Consider the following 19,301-nt stretch of genomic DNA (forward strand, 5'->3'; position numbering starts at 1 on the left):
TGCAAGTAGGACTTGCACAGACATATTGTAGGAAGACTTCACATGTGGACTCAGTGCCTGACTGGCCAATGGGGCTAAACCCCTCCCATCCCTGGGCAAAGCTAGAGTAAATAAATAGTGCATTGTCCTGTGGGGCTGCCAGCCACAGTAGGCCCTGGCATGGTCTGTATTCAGTACTGGACTATGGCCCATCCATGAACTAGAACCATGCCTTAACAGGATGAGCCACCTGTAACCGCTGGAGTACTACTACTACTACTACTACTACTACTACTACTACTACTACTACTACTACTACTACTACTACTACTACTACATAATAATAATAATAATAATAATAATAATAATAATAATAAATATAAATATAGCTGCAAGCAGCAATACATGGGGTCCAAGCAGGCAATCCATTCCTCCTAGGCTGGTGTGTATGCAGGTTTTTGTTGTCACCAATTATACTAGACACAATAGCTAATTACCTGAATCCATTAAAAACTGTGTAAATCTATAATTGCCCTAAGTTTCTATATGTCTTGGTGCCCTATGCTTTGGCCATGTACTGAGTCTATAAAGAAATCCCAAAGGGAATTGTCCTATTAAAAATGTCTGTCTGATTATCTCCAATATTCATAACTTGCATGGGGTGACCAAGTCTCACCATAATACAGAATAAGGAAAGGAAGGCAATTATGTGTCAAAATCACACAACACCACACATGTCACTGATAATGATTGTTTGGCCGCAGGGCCCACAGGCCAACAATGCCCTGCTTATACTGGGGACACACTGACAAATCAACTCATGGCTGGTGGCCATGTCACCACCTCCAACTGCTCCGCACTACATTGCACTTGTGGACCTGTTTGTAGGAGGTAGACACTAGTGAGCATTAAAAATAGAGATCACCATGCAGTCAGTTTCATATATTTTAACATACAAAACACCAGGTAATGTACAAATGGTATATTCTTGATGCGTCAGTGCATATACACTTGTAAAAATACGTCTGTAGAAACAATTAATATTCTGAGATAATGTTAACTAGCGAGTGATATGCAAAGTATTGTTCTGTTTCTATACTGTATCCAAATGTTATTTTAACAATCATGTTGTCCTCATGGTCAAAAATGACCATATCCTGAGTTTAAAAGCAGTAAAACCCCCTGAAATTAATTTTTTTAGAATGAAATTTGATTGATTTTCCTGTAATGACCCTACCATTAGAAAAAGTAGACATTGCCATTTTTATATTTTCATAAAAGTGGCACACCATCTGACAATGTACATTGAGTTACAAAAGTACAAAAGTAATGCTGAGTACAAAAATAATTACAGCGATTTGATAACTACTTATGGAATCCACTTTGAAGTAAAAACTGATTAATTTCAATAACAAGACCTCACTTAATAAATTCACCCACAAGCAGCTGTCAATCATACCAGATGAAAGAAAAAAAGAACCAGAAAAAAATACATTAAAAAGTAACAAATGAAAAAGGATAATATTTTTTCTCTCCTGTTATGTGCCTTCAGTAAATGTTGTATTCTACATAATTACAGCTGATAATATCAACTCGTTCATTAAATTCACATTTCATAGTACTACAAATAAAAGTAATTTTGCATAAAAAGATGTAGCTTGTATTTAATTTTGAGTATAGTGGGAAATACAAACAGGTATGTTTTTTGCATAAAACGGATTATTAAGGCGATACTAAAATAATGCGAATGAGAGCTCAAAATGGCCAATGACTTGGGAAGATGGAAAGGATATAATCACCAATATTTTGCACAACATGTAGTATAGTCAAAAAGAAAACAAAACAATATAAACCATAATATTAAAAAACATTCAGCCAAGTGTCAGCTGTGTAGCTCACATGGACTGAGGTGCTATGTATTGCCACTGGTATATATATTAATTTGATAATAAAAACATTCTCCTGGAGCTGTTGTCATTTTTAGGTACTGTTTCTACTGTTCACTATAATAGAAGGGATTTCAGAAGAGCAATTGTAGTTGTTCTGTCATTTCTGATGTGCATCACACCCAAAGAACAGAGGGAGTCTCCCCACACTGCCACCTGCTGTTAGACACCCAGATTTTTTCAGGACCTCAGATCTATTGGGATGGTAAATTACATCCTTGGCGTACAACCAAGTTTCTGTGTAAACTGTTGCATACCTACACAGCACCAGAGTTTGGTATTGTCATACCAGTGAAAAGTGGAACTGCTTTAACACTGCACATGTGTATGGTGAATATTAGTGGTTAGTGAGGAACAGTTTATCATTCACAACTTCATACATTTTTTAGCAGGAGTTACAAAATCCTGTTCTACATGACCACGTGAAGGATAACAAAAAATAAAAACAATCAATGGACAGTTACAGAAGTGAACTCACAGTCTGAAATAGTTAGAGGGGCATCAGGTCCTCAGATGATAGCGACCCGTGGTGCTAATGTCAGATACCAACCCACAAGGTGGTTGGAGATCAAGGCTTTGTGTTCACAACTGTATTCACCACTCTAGCTCAGAGGCAAGAGTCCTTAGAATCTGTGATTCTGGGATAAGTAGACAGTTCCCTGCTGCTGGTCCAGAAGTTGGATTCTTCAAAGTGCGTCAGACTGGATTCAATGACTTGCCCCATGTTTTTGTTTCAGAAGTCAGAAGTTTCACAGGGTATGGGTTTGAAAGAAACCTCCACGTTGTCCTCTAGGATGATGTCATACCGACAGAGTCTGTATGGAAGAGAGTCAGTAAATTTAGAGTCAATGCACAGCCAGGAAAGAGGAAACGGGATAAAGGAGAGGGAGAAGAGCAGGTTCAGTCACCACAGAGCAGAGAATGCCCATATGCCCAAGAGTATATGATGGTATATGAAAGATGGGTTTGCAGCTGGTTCATTCTTAGTATCGATAAAAATGAACCAGCAAAATAATGTGTAAAGGCGGATTGTAAGTAACACTCACAAACACTGTTTTCTGACACAAACACATGAAGGTAGAAAGTGAGACAATGATAACTGACATAAACATCACAGGTGAAACCATGGCAACAAACAAAAAAAAATTGGGTGAGATGGCAATAACTTCTGTAGAACGTTACCAATGTGGGGAGAGAGGGGTGTGGACAGTGCCACAGGTGAATGGATGTAGATGAGTAGGAGGAAGGTGATTGGACGCTGGGGAGCAGAGAGGGGACACGGACCTGTCAGGGTGCTCCGGAGAGCTGAGCTGGAAGCGGAGCAGGCGCAGTTTGTAGCGAGGGCCGACCACGTTGTTCGTAGAGAACTGAAGAGAGACTTTTTGGACTCTCTGTAGGCTCTTGTCAAACTGGGCCAACAGTTGGGTAGTCTTGTATTGCTCAAACTTGGAGTATTTACTGGGAGAGACAAACAGAGTAAGAGGAGTAGAAAGAGAAAAAGCAAAGATAATAGTCAAATTAATAATACAGTATTATTATTCATACTCAACCTGATGAAAGTACTGTAGAAGCAACACTGCTACCACCACCATCTGATAATTCTGACACTGCATTGTTGGATTTAGAAAAATTACTGTAAACTCCCACATGCAGCCCATGGTCAATACAAAGCAATACATCTGCTGTGACCTAGGATAGCATTACTTAGAAACATTACAGTATTGTTGTTTAAAGTAAATGCTACACAAGAAATAGTGGATTGAAAGATTGACTCACTGGTTGATCTTGGCCTCTGCCACATCTGTTCCATTGTGGATCTTAATGGTGAGCACCCCCGAGAGTATGGGTTGATTCCAGGGCACAATATCCACCCTGTAGTAGGTCTCTGTCACAGAGGGAAACAGGGCAATCATCAGTTTGTCATTATCATCCAGAAGGGCTGTGGCATCTGCTGGGACACTAGGAGCAGAGGCCAAAATGGAGGAGCTCTACAGACGCGGCATCCCTCAAGACCCATGTTGCAGCTAAAGGCCATACTGTGAAGTGCCTAGATTCAGTTAACATGCAGTTTAATGTGCATTGAGGAAGACTAGAATCAAATTATGGTTCATGGGCAGATATACTGTCAGGGAGTGTGGGCCATTATGTGAGATTGTGTATTGGTGCTCAGGTCAGAGAATGTACCAGCACCATGAGATGGTGTATCTGTGCTTAGATCAGAGAACGTGGCAGTGCCGTGAGATGGTGTATTTGTGCTTAGGTCACAGAACGTGACCATGAGATGGCAGTTGGTTGTTATCTACTCACTGCAGAAAGGTTGATTGGCAGTGGTGGAGAAGAATGCCTTTGTCTGGTTCAGATGCAGTATGGTGTCCTTCTGCTCACTAATGAAATAACCTGGTGGGAAAGGGAGGATTTAATATTCAGGAAACATATGTTGGAGACTACTGAAATCACCATAGTTTCAAAGGAAAATACTATCTTATATATAACACTTCCCCTATTAAATATAAGTGAGATATACCATTTCATATTAGGAATATATAATATTCAGAGAGCACAAATGGCTGTTGAAAAGTATAGCATGAAGTCATTTTTTTCTTATAATTAATTTTTTTCATTACACCTTTCGCTTTGGTTTTAGAATCCTGTCGTGCCATCTCTGATTAAGCCATCATATGCCTCTTACTGGCATATTTTTATAGAGTGCCTGCCTATCTCACCGAATACTGGGCAGGGAGCGGGCTTGAAGGTGTCACACTGTGTGCACTTCCCATCCAGGAAGTCATCGTAGGAGGAGCAGGGGTAGGCCGTGATGTTGCAAGTCTTATTCAGAGAGTTGAGAAAGAGGAATACGGACCGCTGGTGATCACACACAAAATATTTCTTCCCTGTAGAACATGAAAGAGGAAGCTGCTCAGTAATCCTTCAAGTTAATGCTCCCAAAAGTGCCACAAACACAAAGTTTACCACATGGAGTGGTGTCATCACATCATGTACAAAAACAATTTTTTCCTGTATATGTAACTGCAAGAATGGAGATACTCTAAAACTATTGGAAAAAGTACAAAGCATACAATGGTCATACTGGATTCCAAACATTGTTCAAATGTGATTAACTTTCTAGGAGAAGAATTTATGACAGGCTGTCCAGTACAAAAATCATGTGAAAATCACGTGAAAACACGTGAACATCCATAACCATAATAAAAAATCTCACTTATAAGATGACAGCAGAAAAGATAACCAATGTTATTTATTTCAAGTCACATGTTTTGTTTTCACATGCGCAAAATGTAGTTCACATTTGAAAAATTTAGTCCCATATGAAAATGTGGAATTTTCATGAGAAATGCAAGTTTTGCATTGTGATTTCATATCACCTGTTTTATTTTCACATGGAAATAGAAGTCCATGCAAAAAATCCAATCACATGTGAACATACGTAATTCACATGTGGATGCAAATTTCACATGACTTTATGTGACCTTTTAGTTTCACATGTGAATATATGTCTTTTACATATATTCAAATTTCACATCATTTTTTCATGAGGGGTCACACATTACAGTACATGTACATCTATTTATAACTGCCAATAATTGTGTGCCCTTCCTATCGCTGCAGCATTCAAAATGTTAATATGAGCACATGTATTGCTGGTTAACCTGCGAAGATGGTCCTGGGACAGCCAGGCTGATCAGCTCCTCCATTAGCATAGAAATCAATGTGTCCCAGTGGTTCTCTGAACCCAAGAGCTGGAAAAACATAGAGCATGATGCACAAAAATTAATTGAAATTGATTGGTGCAAGTCTGTCTAAACATGACAAAAATGTTTTACAAAATATGATGCTTTCAAAGCATTTACCATCCATGTCAGTATGCAGAACATCTACGAACTGGGCGTCAGTAGAATCCAAACGGTCCTCTGGAGGGGTACCAGTGAACTGCGGTCCAGCAGGGTCCAGTGCTGATTGGGTGGAGCACAGAAGAGAAGCATGGAGATGAAATGAGAGGGGCACTGAGAGACTATGATGTGACAGGGTAAGGAGAAGTGAGCGAAAATTAGTGAAATTCGTTCACCACAAATTAATTGTGTCACAGTCTATGAAGCGAGACAAGGAAAAGAGAAAGAATGGTAGAAAAGCGGTGATCAGATTGGAAAAATTGACAAGAGGAGAAAAATAGGGGAGATGGAGAAAGGGAGGGAAAGAGATCTGAAAAAGGGGAAACTAATGATAGAACACGGACAGGGGACAGAGAGGGAAAACATACGACTGTTTTTTCTCTGTGACTCACCTGTGATCCTCCCAATTTGCCCTTTGAAATTTGCCCCCACAAAACCAGAGATATGTGCCCCTAGGCTGACCCCAATCATGTGGATGGAACTCAGGGAGGCCCCATTCTCCTGGACAGACAGAGACAGACCGAATGAGATCAAGAGAACAGAAAGACACAAACTGAAAGAAACAGCACAGAGCAACAGACTTTGTGAAATCAACAGCCCAGACAACGACTGATAGACTGCAGGGCAACACATAGACATAATAAACCTAGAGGCACAGTCAACATCAGCAGGGACTGGTTAGTCTGCCAGGCTGGTCAAGGACTGGATACTACTGCACCAGACAGCCAGATGAGCCAAAATGTCCCCTGTTCATTCCCAGCTGTGAATAAGCAGTGCAGAATTGTATATAAGCCACTCTAGATAAGGGCCCATGTGACCCATACAGCTTCCCTCATTCACACACCACCCCCTTCCTCTTTCCCCTACCTGCATGTTCTGGATGAAGGCAGTGATGTTCTCCGCTGTTTTGAGTGTGTTTCTGACCGCAATGAAGTAGTTCAGGTTTGCAGCACCGCGATTCCAGTCCACCACCAGCACATTCATATCTTCCTGGGAGAGCAGCAACCGCACAATTTCGTCTATCCACACTGGCGGTGACCCCGTAGGCCTGTAGCCATGGATCACGAAGGTGGTGCGATGTGTCATGTTGAACTGGGGAGTTTCTGTGAAGTTGAGATGTGAGAGCTCCTGCCCACATTGCCCGGTCACCCGTGTGTACAGCAGAATCCTCACATGTAACGTGGTTCCAATGAAGGAGTCATGAAAGTGCAGGTCTGAGAACTTATCGCACTCTCTCGCCAGGCCTAAAAGAAAAGGAGCGTTATTAGCGTGTGTGCGTCTCCTTTTGAGTGTACATCCATGGATATGTCTAACCATCTTAGATAAGTCGCCCATATATAGCTCCCTTTCTGAAGTCCATGACCAATCTAAATGAATTGATTTGTTTTTCAGAGAATGCATTCATTTGATAAGTAAATAAAATATTTTTGACATGCTAAAATACCAGGTCTGACATACAATCTTTCAGATCTGATCAATAAAGTTCAGGCTATGTATCAATTAAAAGTTCATTGCACTTTTGCAAACTTTGGAAGCAGCAAAAGCCGACCAATATATCTTCAGTATCATAGCTAGAGGGCTCAAATGGGTTTCTAGTACTTTCTGTTTTTCCAGGGTGTCTGCAGTCACAGAATGATTTTCTGACTTAGCTTTCACTGCTGATCCTCTCTATTCCACCCAACCTGTTGGATACTCAACCCGCTCCAGCCTGTGTGCTGCTCTGACCGTGTAAGGACTCACTGTAGTCACAAGGATGAAAGCACTGCCCCTTACCTTTAGAGATTGTGACTGCACCAACCATACCCAGAAACCACCAAGACAACATCCTGCAGCAGAGACAGACGGTATGAATATATGGCAGAGCACTGAGCAGAGTGACAGTGTGCACAGAGACAGTATGTGTGACAGTATGCCAAATGCTGTGACAGTGGTCAAGAGTTGCAAAAAGGTGTCAAAAGAGTGATTACAATTTATGCCCTTATTTTTGGTCTGCTACAATTTGCTGTATCTTTAATAGGAAAAATGTCTTGGGTGAGTATGGAGGCTGGTTGCCCCTCCCCATGTCCAAAATCAGCGATAGACTTGCAACAAAATATTAATTTTATATATTGCCTCAATTTAAAAAAAAAGATTTCTCCTTCCTGTTTTGAACAGTGACAGGTAGTTGTGGAGTGTGACTGAAAAGTTTGGTGACAGCATTTTGAGCTGGGTCATGCCATAGACTGTGCTTCTGAAACAAACCAGTCAAGGTGGGGTTTTAAAATCAAGAGTTCAAGTAAAGGATTAAATTACCTCAGACATAGCCATGAATTGATTCATTACTTTTTTTGAACTACATTTCATTGAGCTGGGGTTGATAACGCTCACAGGAATTAATCAGTGGGAAAATATGGTATGTGTGATGCCTCTGCTGGTTTAGATATTATTGCAGTGCACCACTGCCCACAATGACAGTTTATCGAATGTTAACCCAGGGTGGATTATTAACAGTCTCTAGACTTCAAAGGTTTTGTGTTTTTTCTTTCTTATTCTTCTTTTTCCTGCTGAAATACATCATCACAAATGCTCCAAGCCCATAAACAATACATCTCCCCATTGAACATTTAGCTAATTAAACATATTTAAACAAATACATTTGGGGCTGCCACAACTACTTTGCTGGTGGCTCCCTGGTAATGCGTTTGGACAACTAAAAGGTTTGGGTTCAAAACCCACCTCAGGCTTGGACAAACCTCTAAGTCGTTACGCAAGCTTGTTTGCAAACTAATAATTGCTTTAAAATGATTGCTTTTGAAACTGTATAATTTTTGTGGGAAACCCATTTATACTTTTGAAATCCATTATCCATATAATTTCACATGCAGACTCCACATAACATCGCTTCATGACTACGGATTGTTTGTCTCCCAGTGAACACAAGACTGAATATAGACGGCATCTAGACATCCAAAGGGATGGCAATCTTAGCTGACAGATGTTTTCACCTAAACTAACTAGGTTAGCTCTATTTACCACTAATATTGTTCAAGTTTCACTCTGATTTTGCCTGGTTATGTTCTAGATGGCTACAAAACTGTCACTATCATGAAATGTGAAATAGCCAGACTATATGGAAGTAAATTATAGTTAAATTCAGCTAACCTAATCTGTTTATATCAAAACATATGCTAACCCAGATGTCCACCATTTTAGATGTCTAGATTCAATCTGTATTCAGGCTTGTGCTTACTGAGCTACCTTCGACCACATTCTCTTCAGATGGCAAGATGAAAAAACACAGGGCCAAGTTACTTGAAATAATTTAGGAAACATTGGGTAGCCGCATTGCTTTGGAATACGACTTGTTTGATTTGTGTGAGCTAAGGTAGTCAATGTTGTTTCTTGTAACTTGGCCTAATTTTGATGTCAGTACTTTTAATGGCGTGCCTAAATTTAACAAGATTATACTGCCTTATAGACAGTGCTTTGTATGTGTGAGTAAATTGGCATTTTTATGCGTTGAAAACATGTTTTTCTCCAGATATTTAGCCAACTGTAATAAGCAAAATAATCTAGCCTGATATCAATACTGAACCGATTGAAGCTAAATAGATAAATTTGTAAAGAAACTGAGCCAGTTATGCAATCCTACTAGCTAGCAAGCAGAATAAATTGAATAAACCGATTTCCATCATCATTCATCATACAATCATTAATTGTACAATTACACTATTATATAGCGGCAGTGATGCAAACCACAAGAGCGCATATAATTGCTTGCATATTGGTGTGCCATTTGTGTGGGTGGTAGTGTAGTGTAATGTGTAAGGAACTGGTCATTGTAACCTGAAGGTCACAAGTTCGATTCCAGAGTAGGACACTGCCGTTGTACCCTTGAGCAAGGTACTTAACCTGCATTGCTTAGTACATGTCCAGCTGTATAAGGATGCAATGTAAATGCTATGTAAAAAATTGTGTAAGTTGCTCTGGATAAGAGTGTCTACTAAATGCCGGCAATGATATGTGATTAAACACGAAATTCCATTGTTAGCTGTTCCCACTTATAATGCAAAGAGTTGTAGAGAACAAATTCCCTCCCTTGCTGTGAAACCTGTACACGATGTAGGTTTGTCTGCTGGAAGGGAGCAGTGGAGGGGGTCACAAGAATATACAACGGGAGTTGATTTGTGACTTCCTCAACAGTTCCCATGAACAAGGTGGGTGGGGTGCTCATGGAGAGGGGAAGAGAGAATGAACCAGTAGACAAATTTAAAGATGAGCAAAAAGAGAATGACAAAGATAGAAACAGAAAGTATTTAAAAGATAAAAATGAGGGAACAGAAAGCAAAAGGGAAACAGAGGGGAGGGAAGGAGAGAGAAAGCTTTGATTTGAGGATGTGAGCAGGGTGTGAGCTGTGTGCTTCTTGAGGACACCTAATCTGTTTATATCAAAACATATGCTAACCCAGATGTCCATCATTTTAGATGTCTAGATTCAATCTGTATTCAGGCTTGTGCTTACTGAGCTACCTTCGACCACATTCTCTTCAGATGGCAAGATGAAAAAACACAGGGCCAAGTTACTTGAAATAATTTAGGAAACATTGGGTAGCTGCATTGCTTTGGAATACGGCTTGTTTGATTTGTGTGAGCTAAGGTAGTCAATGTTGTTTCTTGTAACTTGGCCTAATTTTGATGTCAGTACTTTTAATGGCATGCCTAAATTTAACAAGATTATACTGCCTTATAGACAGTGCTTTGTATGTGTGAGTAAATTAGCATTTTTATGCGTTGAAAACATGTTTTTCTCCAGATATTTAGCCAACTGTAATAAGCAAAATAATCTAGCCTGCTATCAATACTGAACCTATTGAAGCTAAATAGTTAAATTTGTAAAGAAACTGAGCCAGTTATGCAATCCTACTAGTTAGCAAGCAGAATAAATTGAATAAACCGATTTACATCATCATTCATCATACAATCATTAATTGTACAATTACACTATTATATAGCGGCAGTGATGCAAACCACAAGAGCGCATATAATTGCTTGCATATTGGTGTGCCATTTGTGTGGGTGGTAGTGTAGTGTAATGCGTAAGGAACTGGTCTTGTAACCTGAAGGTCACAAGTTCGACTCCAGAGTAGGACACTGCCGTTGTACCCTTGAGCAAGGTACTTAACCTGCATTGCTTAGTACATGTCCAGCTGTATAAGGATGCAATGTAAATGCTATGTAAAAAATTGTGTAAGTTGCTCTGGATAAGAGTGTCTACTAAATGCCGGCAATGTTATGTGATTAAACACGAAATTCCATTGTTAGCTGTTCCCACTTATAATGCAAAGAGTTGTAGACAACAAATTCCCTCCCTTGCTGTGAAACCTGTACACGATGTAGGTTTGTCTGCTGGAAGGGACCAGTGGAGGGGGTCACAAGAATATACAATGGGAGTTGATTTGTGACTTCCTCAACAATTCCCATGAACAAGGTAGGTGGGGTGCTCATGGAGAGGGGAAGAGAGAATGAACCAGTAGACAAATTTAAAGATGAGCAAAAAGAGAATGACAAAGATAGAAACAGAAAGTATTTAAAAGACAAAAATGAGGGAACAGAAAGCAAAAGGGAAACAGAGGGGAGGGAAGACGAGAGAAAGCTTTGATCTGAGGATGTGAGCAGGGTGTGAGCTGTGTGCTTCTTGAGGACACCTTTTATCTCATGCCCCCATCTTTCTCCAGGCCGAAGCAGTTCATGGAAAGGACAGATACATTACCCTGTGCCTCAGGTCTAATGGGACTGAAGTGGAAACAATGCACAACCTGTAGTATGCCATTATAAAGCAAATGTCCCCCACCTCGGGGACAATTGCCTCTCATCAAGGAGGAATTCAGAGACTTCAACTACCACCCTCTCAGGTACATAGGTTTCTCTACTTACGTCATCACTTCCTACACACCTAAACTTGGGGTAACAAAAGACTACTTTCCTCCATTTACCCCCTTCTCTGTGAACAGAATATCTGTTTTGTTTGAGGTTGCCCCCAATCCCTATGGTGAATTCAACAAAAGATCAGGAAATGTCAAAGTTAAGATAAGTAATGTTTTCAAAAGGTCCTATGGAATGTAGACCCATTACTTGACAAAGAGAGTGTTTAACACATACATTCACATGGAGTTCCTCTCCATCATATAATAGATGAATAAAGCATGAGGGTATTTTGATAAATACACCGTGTGATCACCCTGATTTAAACTAATCTTACATTTGCATTACATTTAGGCTTTCAGCAGAGTGACTTACAAAAGTGCATTCGTGACGTTGACTAATGAATGAAATGCACTTTAATTTGTATATGGCTGCCAAACCAGAATGTCTTTAAATAAATGGAAAACCCAGCACATTGAATTGCAGGCATTTAGCAGACGCTCTTATCCAGATCGACATACACCAGGTTTTACACAGCATTTAAGTTGTATCCATTTATACAGCAACAATACAGGTTAAGTACCTTGCTCAAGGGTACAATGGCAGTCTCCAACCCAAAAATCAAACTTATGACCTTTAGGTTACAAAACCAGCACTGTACTCATTATACTACACTGCCATCTGGGCCATATGTACACAGTACATATTTATCTGTACATGAGCATCTCAAAGCAAGAGCATTTCGGTTCATAATTGCTCGCCCTTATAGCAATTTATTATAATATGCAAATGACCCATTCCTTTTCCAGCTGCTTTTCACACACACACACCCACACGCAATCAAAAATCTTCAGAATAGGCTTGAAAGTTCAAGTTTGAGGCCACTGCCATACATATACTATTGAGGAGTCTCTAGCAGGGGGAAAAGATGTAACATTACACCTTTGTCATAGTCGTCAAGTTGTTTACTATTTCAATAAGTGGCAAAAAATTGAGAATTTAATTTACTGTCAGAGCCAATGAACATATGTTTTATTACAATACACAAATGGCTCCAGCACTTCTCTGTTTCAGGAACATCTTCTACAGTAACTTAGTTACCACACATTCCCCAACACCATGCATGTGTATACATGCGCGTGCACAAGTGTGCATATGCATGTGTGTATGTTCAAGGAGGACAAACCAGTTTCACAGTGAATTCACCTCACGTGAATTTTCTTACATCTCAAATGTCTATCCTGTTATAAAAGCTGCCGCACAATTATTTCTCTGCACTTTAATCCTCACCCAAAACACAAACGGCTTAGCAAGTGTACTTTGAACTTACAAGAAGCGGAATTACATGGTGGTAAAGAACAAGTTTTCCTCCTAAATGTCCAAAATTGCCTTTGAAAACAGGTGAGGCTTGGGATGTGGGTGACAACAGCACTCCAAAAGCACATAATGAACAATAACAAAAATGTTCTTACCTGGAGTGTGTGAACTGAGCTTGTGTGACACAGACAGTTGAGCTGTAGTATTAAGACACTTTCTATTCCTGTTCTTTGCTGTTTCAATTCTTCTGTGTCCTGATCTGGAATGTCAATCGCCTGTGTTGTTCCACAGGTGTAGTCTCACTACGGCAGCGAGCATGCCTAACCAGCCATTGCGCAGTCACTTCCACGGCTAACACCAGGAAGTAAGAGACATCAGAGTGACTCTTGTCCCCGCCCTTATTCTGTCAGCCTTTACCTTCATTCCTTACGATTATGACCTAGGCCAGAACTCACTCTCAGACCACTCCACTCTGAGAAACTTAATCCAGCTGCAATTGTGCATTTGTCTAGGGCTCACCTTTTTAGCTTTGATCTTCCGAACCTATATGTAAAGCCTGCACAGTGTGTCTGTTAGGGTGTGATCACTGGCTTCTCCATTCAGGCTGTCTGCCCACGTTAGAAAACCTGCCTTGAAAATAAGACAAGTCAAGGTTATTGATAGTGAAAACACATCCATACAAGAGGTTTTTTTTGTGTTAAAATGTCATGTGAAACAATGTTCTTAAATTCTAAGAATATCTCACACTCTAACTGCTGATTTCACATAAGTTTTCATAATGCGCATAACAATAATAAGGTTGCGGAAAATTACATTTGAATTAAGAAATTCAGAAAATTAATTGAGTTCATTTATAAAACATTGAGGGCATTTTCAATAAATTTCCTGAATTACCTAAAATGAAATGCAATTGACTCCAACTTTGAACAACCCCTCACATTTACAACAGCAGAACATTCCAAGCATATACTGTGACTGTTCTTCTAATTTAATGCTCAGTGACAGTGAGATAATGTAATTATGGACTTGTAGGCCATAATTATGTATCTAATTCTGAACCATTATCCGGCTAACAATACAGTGCTTCAAAGTGAGGTAGGTGCAAGAACAATTCATAAACTGTGGTTTGTATGGCTTACTGTCCAGCCAGTCATCAAAGCTTTAAGATTTAAAAATGTGATTACTTAAGCTGTCTCACTTTACTAGAATATATATCTCACAATGAGTGGTGGACTAAAGAAATACTTTTTAAAAGTACATGTATCTTTTTGATCATTTGTGCATAAAAAATAGGCACCAAGTATAAAATGATTGGGATGGCAGGTATGCCATTCTGCCAAGTTGCGCCTTGGAGGGGTGGCATGCCCCATACCCATACATTTTTTTCCTCTTCTTTCTTTCAAATACATAATTTACAAATGCTCCAGGCCCACAAAGAATATATCTCCCCATTGGACCTGTAGCAACATCAGCCAATTGGACAACACACATTGGACATATATACTGGGTAGCACGTTTGCCTACGAGGCTTTTGGATGAATAACAGGCATGGTTCAAACAAAAAATGACTAAATCCATGCCTATGTGTTTCTTTCAGCTAGAATGTATGTGTGTTTGCATGTATTTATGTGTATGCATGTCTCTCTCATCGCCTACATTATCATTTACTCATAACAAACCCAGTACAAAAATAAATGATATATGAAGAAAAACAATGAACAATGTTTTCAATGTACAAAAATGCCAAGTTACGCACACACAAAGCACTTCCTTTGGGTCATTAATTCAACCTAGCAAAATCTAGGAAATACTTTTAGAAACATTGGGCAGCATTGCTGAGGAATGTTGCTTGTTTAATTTGTGTGAGCTAAGATAGCCAATATTGTTTCTTGTAACTTGGCCTAATTTTCATATCAGTACTTTTAATGGCAGGCCTAGATTTTGCGAAGTTGAATTAATGGTTTAGAGACAGTGGTTTGCATGTGTGAGTGACTTGGCATTTTTGTATGCTGAAAACTTCAGATAGTTTTTCTTCAGATAACCTATATTCTAGTTGTACTGACACAAAATATGGTGTTCCTATACAGGGCCTTACCATCATAGCTGGGAGAAGGCCTGGGAAGAAAGACAAAACATTTTTGGGGGCTTAGCACATGGCGCCATCTGCTGGTCATAACAAGTTCTCTGACGTCCGAACGCAATTTCCTGCTGGTATTTTACGGCACTCGCCAGAGCAGAGACTTGCGTTTGCGAGCTCCCGTGTAGTTCAGAAAGACAAATTTGCCTTTCGACAATGATCCTGGCTGCGGTTATACAGTTTATTCAGAATTAATCATTTAGTCAGTTGAGCAGTTATGTTGGCCAAGCACAGTGAGGTAGACAAAACTGTCTTTGTGGGAAATTTACACAGTTCGGTGAAAGAGGAGATTCTCTTCGAGCTGTTTCTGCAGGTATCTGTATTATTACATTAGCCAGTTAGCTAACGTTAGCTTTCTTCAGTTCCCACTGTGCTTGGCGAGATGTAGGTATGGCTAGCCAGGTGGCTACATGTAATACATTTATTGTATGTATTCCGTTTGTCACCAATATTGAGTACAATTGAAATGTTTAATTGTTATGGGGGAATAATTTGTAACAAGGAGAAGTGTGTACTAGCTTGTGATTACACACCACCAGGCATTGGTATGGAGGAATTTTAGCTAGCCTTGTGTATGATAAGCTACATTAAAAACGGCAGCAGTGGCAAAATAACGGCTATGCCGTGTGATTATAATCAGAATCTTGTGGTCATTGCTTGGGGAAACTAGTGTTTAAAATACGGTCATTACTTCGTTTTGCTCTTAATTACGTTTCATATAATTCATTTTCAAATAGAAATATTTGTTATTATCTTGATATGCTACTCATTTTGCTCGCTGCCATTTTATTCGCTAACAGCTGTTTCTTATTCACCCGACCAGTGTCATCTTGCAAGTAATTGGGGGAAAATAATAATAGCTTACTACACGACTGTCTTATATCGGTATATGTTGTTGGTTGGGTTTCTGGTTTGCAGTCTCAGTGTCAGCTGTTAACCGGTCTGTTTCACCAGGCTGGTCCACTGAAAAGGGTCACCATCGCACGGGACAGGGAGGGCCGGCAGAGGTCATATGGGTTTGTGTGCTACAAGCACCAGGAGGCAGTCCCCTACGCCATTGCCCTTCTCAACGGCATCAGGCTGTATGGCCGTCCAATCAGACTGCAGTACAGCTCTGGTGGGCCCCAAGTGTAAAGTTTATTGTAGTCAATGCAAAGGAAACAATGCTAAGTGCTCCCTCACAAAAGGGTCAGAAAGATGTGAATTTAGGTTAATAAACAAATGTAGAATATTACTGAAACTGATATACCTATAGCTATAGGTCAGTTATAGCCATCATTAGCCAGATATGTTTCTAAAGCTGGGTACCCTGGGCTAATAGCATGTTGGTTGACCCCTGATGGCAGGTTGGCCCTTAGCCAAGGTGTGTCAACAATTAGGCTTGTTTCTCATACAAAATACGAGAGCCACATATGTTTTCCAGTGCCTCTTCCTAGCCATCTAGCACAGATATTTTACATATTAGCTGTAGTTCACACTGGAGAACATTTCTCTTGAGCTGTGAACTGATACCTCATAAAATCAGCTGCACTGCACTCACTGCTCGCCCAAATAAGACTTAATAAAATGCCAAACATCACTTCATCATAAGCTAGTGAGCAGCTATGCAAATTTGTTAATATTTTCAGTTTACAAACAGTATATCATTGGATGAATGTGAATATGGACTTTGTTTTGGGACTAATAGCACTTCAGCAGTAGGTGGGACTTCTTAAGATGACATGCAAAATGCCATTCTGGAATGTATGAAAACAGCACACAGACAGCTAAGGGGCAGAGGGGTGTTGGCACAAACCTGGCTTGAGGGGCATCCTGACTGCCCCCTTGTATGCACATCTTGCAGGTAGCTCACACAGTGATGGTGGGACAGGACCCAGTGACCCCCCACTGGAGCCACACTGGTGAGTCCCCCAATCTCCCTGTAACTGCATTATGCAGAACTGGGGTGCCAGTGGCTTCTCAGGCCTCAATAACATTTCAGTAAAAACGTGATGACAGCTACTTAAATCAGCCGGTGTAAAATCCAGCACCTCTGGTCATCTTGGGGGGCATAGTCGGCTGTGATGTAATGTCACATGCATTGGTTGTAGGCGCCATATTTCCCTTTTAAATGCTGCACAGCCAGTGCATCCCCCAAAAAACTGGAAAGGCTGTTGATTCCAGAACAGGCCACCAGCAATTCCTGTACCAATGTTATTTTGTGAACTGGATAATACCGTGCGGATTTTCAACCCTGTGCTTGACAGACTCGCGCGCCTGAATATTGTGTAAGGCTGCGGAATCTGTGAACATCAGTTCATATGAGAACATATGTTCCTAATGGAAGATGTGCCATGTTGGGGTTCAGCTGGGGTTCATTCTGGAAAACATGTGGATTGCAAATCACTATGTTAGAAGTTTCAATAAATTACAGTGTGATAACATGCATGTTTTGCATAAGGTAAAAACTGGTTTGTTTCTGTATGTTGCTGATACTAAATTAATGGGACGTGGTCAATTTTTGTCTCCATACAGTGCTAACCCAGTTTTCCCAGAATCCCCTGTGTTCCACTTTTCTGCCTTCCCTGACAACAGGTGCCTCTCTCAGGATCAGATGTACTGGAACACCATGGTGAGAGGACAGGTTACTTGCCCCTGGGAGCAGCTACATCTGAAACACATCTTACCTGTTCCACACACAAGTCATGCACCTTAACTATTCCACACACCTGAGACGCACCTTAACTATTCAGCATATCTAAAACGTACACCAAACACTTGAGATCCACTGGAACCCAACCACTCAGATACCTATGGAATTGCAGACATATATATTCATTGGTTGACCTAAGTTAGAACTTTCAAATTTAATAAAATTTGGCAGCAATGGGAACCTATAGGAAGTGTCATCTTAACAAATGCAGCATCAAGGCAGCCATAATTTATAGGTTTGCACTAATACATTTTAATACATTATAGACATTTCCCAAACAAAACACTAATAGGTTATGTAGCTGTGTTTTGAAATGTGATCTTTGTACTTTCTGTGCAGCATAGCCTGTTTCATAACAACACCCTGAAATTGGGTGTTGACCACCTGCGTGAACCCATTAACTCCTCCACATACCTGGAACACACCCAAACTCCTCATAGACTTGAACTATGCTGCGCACCCGAGGCACACGTCTGAATTCACACAATTGGGCTCTCTTTCATAAGGGCTCATTGTAAATATGTCATAATGTTAATGTGTGATAATATGTAAATTATAAGTTGAATAAAAGCTATTGGTTGTGTTGTGTGATTGGTTGTAGGTGTGTGGATATCCCCCCCAGCAGTTCCCTCTGAATATTTCTCCACTCCAGCCTCAGTGCTACCGCGCACCCTCTGCCTTGTGCCCCACTGCACCTATTCTACCCTGGTCCAATCAGGGATTCCCACCCTGGACTCAGCCACTGCAACAGTCCCAGAATCCCCAGCTCCCCGTCCCCAGCCTGTTGGCCCTGCCCCCCAGCCCTCCCCCTGGGACAGAAGGGCAGAGAGGTCACACGGACGGTACTGAGCCCAGCAGACCGCGCAAGCACAGGAAGAACCGTGAACGCAGGCGCAAGGCTGAGAAACACAGGGGCAGAGAAAAAGCGGGTGGACATGTGCGCGCTCGCTCCCGCACGTGCTCAGGCAAGCCCCTCCAAACTAAAGCCACCTCCATTGTTGCGAAGGATGGGGAAAACTCCAACAGGAAGGAATTATGTAACTAGAAACACTCAGATTGCTGGCCAGGACTGTTCAGTTCAATAAAAGGATTAAAACAGCAAAACGCCTGTAGTCTTTCTATAAACAATGAGCTCAGTGTATGCATCATTATTGCAAATGCAACTTATTTTTTTAATTTTTGTACAGTTTACTTTTATACATAAGAATAGTATATCTTAAATACATAATCCCTTATCCTTCAACACTCCATTCAGCTCTTCCAGGGAAAACGTCACTCAGTTTATTAGGTAAACCAACTTTTGAGCCGCACCCAGAATTTAAATTCTGTATGGAGTCTATGTCATACACTGGGAAGTCGCAGTAATTAAAGTCTGAATACTGCAACTACTGTTGACCTTCCGGAAGACCTGATTTAATTAC

At 40.6% G+C, this 19,301-nt stretch overlaps 2 protein-coding genes across 3 annotated transcripts; one reads left to right on the forward strand and one right to left on the reverse strand.

Moving 5' to 3' along the window:
* Positions 1–906: 906 nt before the first annotated feature.
* LOC135263118 (lipase member H-like) lies at positions 907–13,430 on the reverse strand. Its single transcript, XM_064350761.1, has 11 exons — positions 13,207–13,430; positions 7,607–7,659; positions 6,701–7,077; positions 6,226–6,334; positions 5,795–5,896; positions 5,594–5,683; positions 4,649–4,816; positions 4,233–4,322; positions 3,702–3,810; positions 3,210–3,383; positions 907–2,740 (listed from the first exon to the last, which is right to left on the reverse strand). Exons 2-11 carry the CDS (start codon positions 7,656–7,658, stop codon positions 2,659–2,661), a joined length of 1,353 nt encoding a protein of 450 aa, XP_064206831.1. The 5' UTR covers position 7,659; positions 13,207–13,430; the 3' UTR covers positions 907–2,658.
* Positions 13,431–15,268: 1,838 nt separating this feature from the next.
* On the forward strand, positions 15,269–18,984 carry rbm11 (RNA binding motif protein 11). Of its 2 annotated transcripts, none has more exons than XM_064350762.1 (5): positions 15,269–15,501; positions 16,143–16,305; positions 17,032–17,089; positions 17,703–17,799; positions 18,482–18,984. In XM_064350762.1, the coding sequence occupies exons 1-5, from the start codon at positions 15,406–15,408 to the stop codon at positions 18,923–18,925; spliced, it is 858 nt and encodes a 285-aa protein (XP_064206832.1). In that variant the 5' UTR covers positions 15,269–15,405; the 3' UTR covers positions 18,926–18,984. The 2 variants fall into 2 exon arrangements, with proteins under 2 accessions (XP_064206832.1, XP_064206833.1); XM_064350763.1 differs by having other exon boundaries at positions 18,533–18,984.
* The last annotated feature ends 317 nt before the right edge of the window (positions 18,985–19,301 follow it).

Source organism: Anguilla rostrata, chromosome 9 (genome assembly GCF_018555375.3).
Source record: "Anguilla rostrata isolate EN2019 chromosome 9, ASM1855537v3, whole genome shotgun sequence".
NCBI classification, from domain to species: Eukaryota; Metazoa; Chordata; class Actinopteri; order Anguilliformes; family Anguillidae; genus Anguilla; species Anguilla rostrata.

Bases quoted from the DNA above. Each gene is read 5' to 3' on its own strand.
- LOC135263118 (XM_064350761.1), bottom strand. From the start codon at position 7,658: ATGTTGTCTTGGTGGTTTCTGGGTATGGTTGGTGCAGTCACAATCTCT. The intron at 5,684-5,794 runs GTAAATGCTTTG...ATGTTTTTCCAG, and splicing joins TCTGCATACTGACATGGATG to CTCTTGGGTTCAGAGAACCA. The intron at 4,817-5,593 runs GTTAACCAGCAA...CATGTTCTACAG, and splicing joins TCCCAGGACCATCTTCGCAG to GGAAGAAATATTTTGTGTGT.
- rbm11 (XM_064350762.1), top strand. From the start codon at position 15,406: ATGTTGGCCAAGCACAGTGAGGTAGACAAAACTGTCTTTGTGGGAAAT. The intron at 15,502-16,142 runs GTATCTGTATTA...CTGTTTCACCAG, and splicing joins TCTTCGAGCTGTTTCTGCAG to GCTGGTCCACTGAAAAGGGT. The intron at 17,090-17,702 runs GTGAGTCCCCCA...GTCTCCATACAG, and splicing joins CCCCCACTGGAGCCACACTG to TGCTAACCCAGTTTTCCCAG.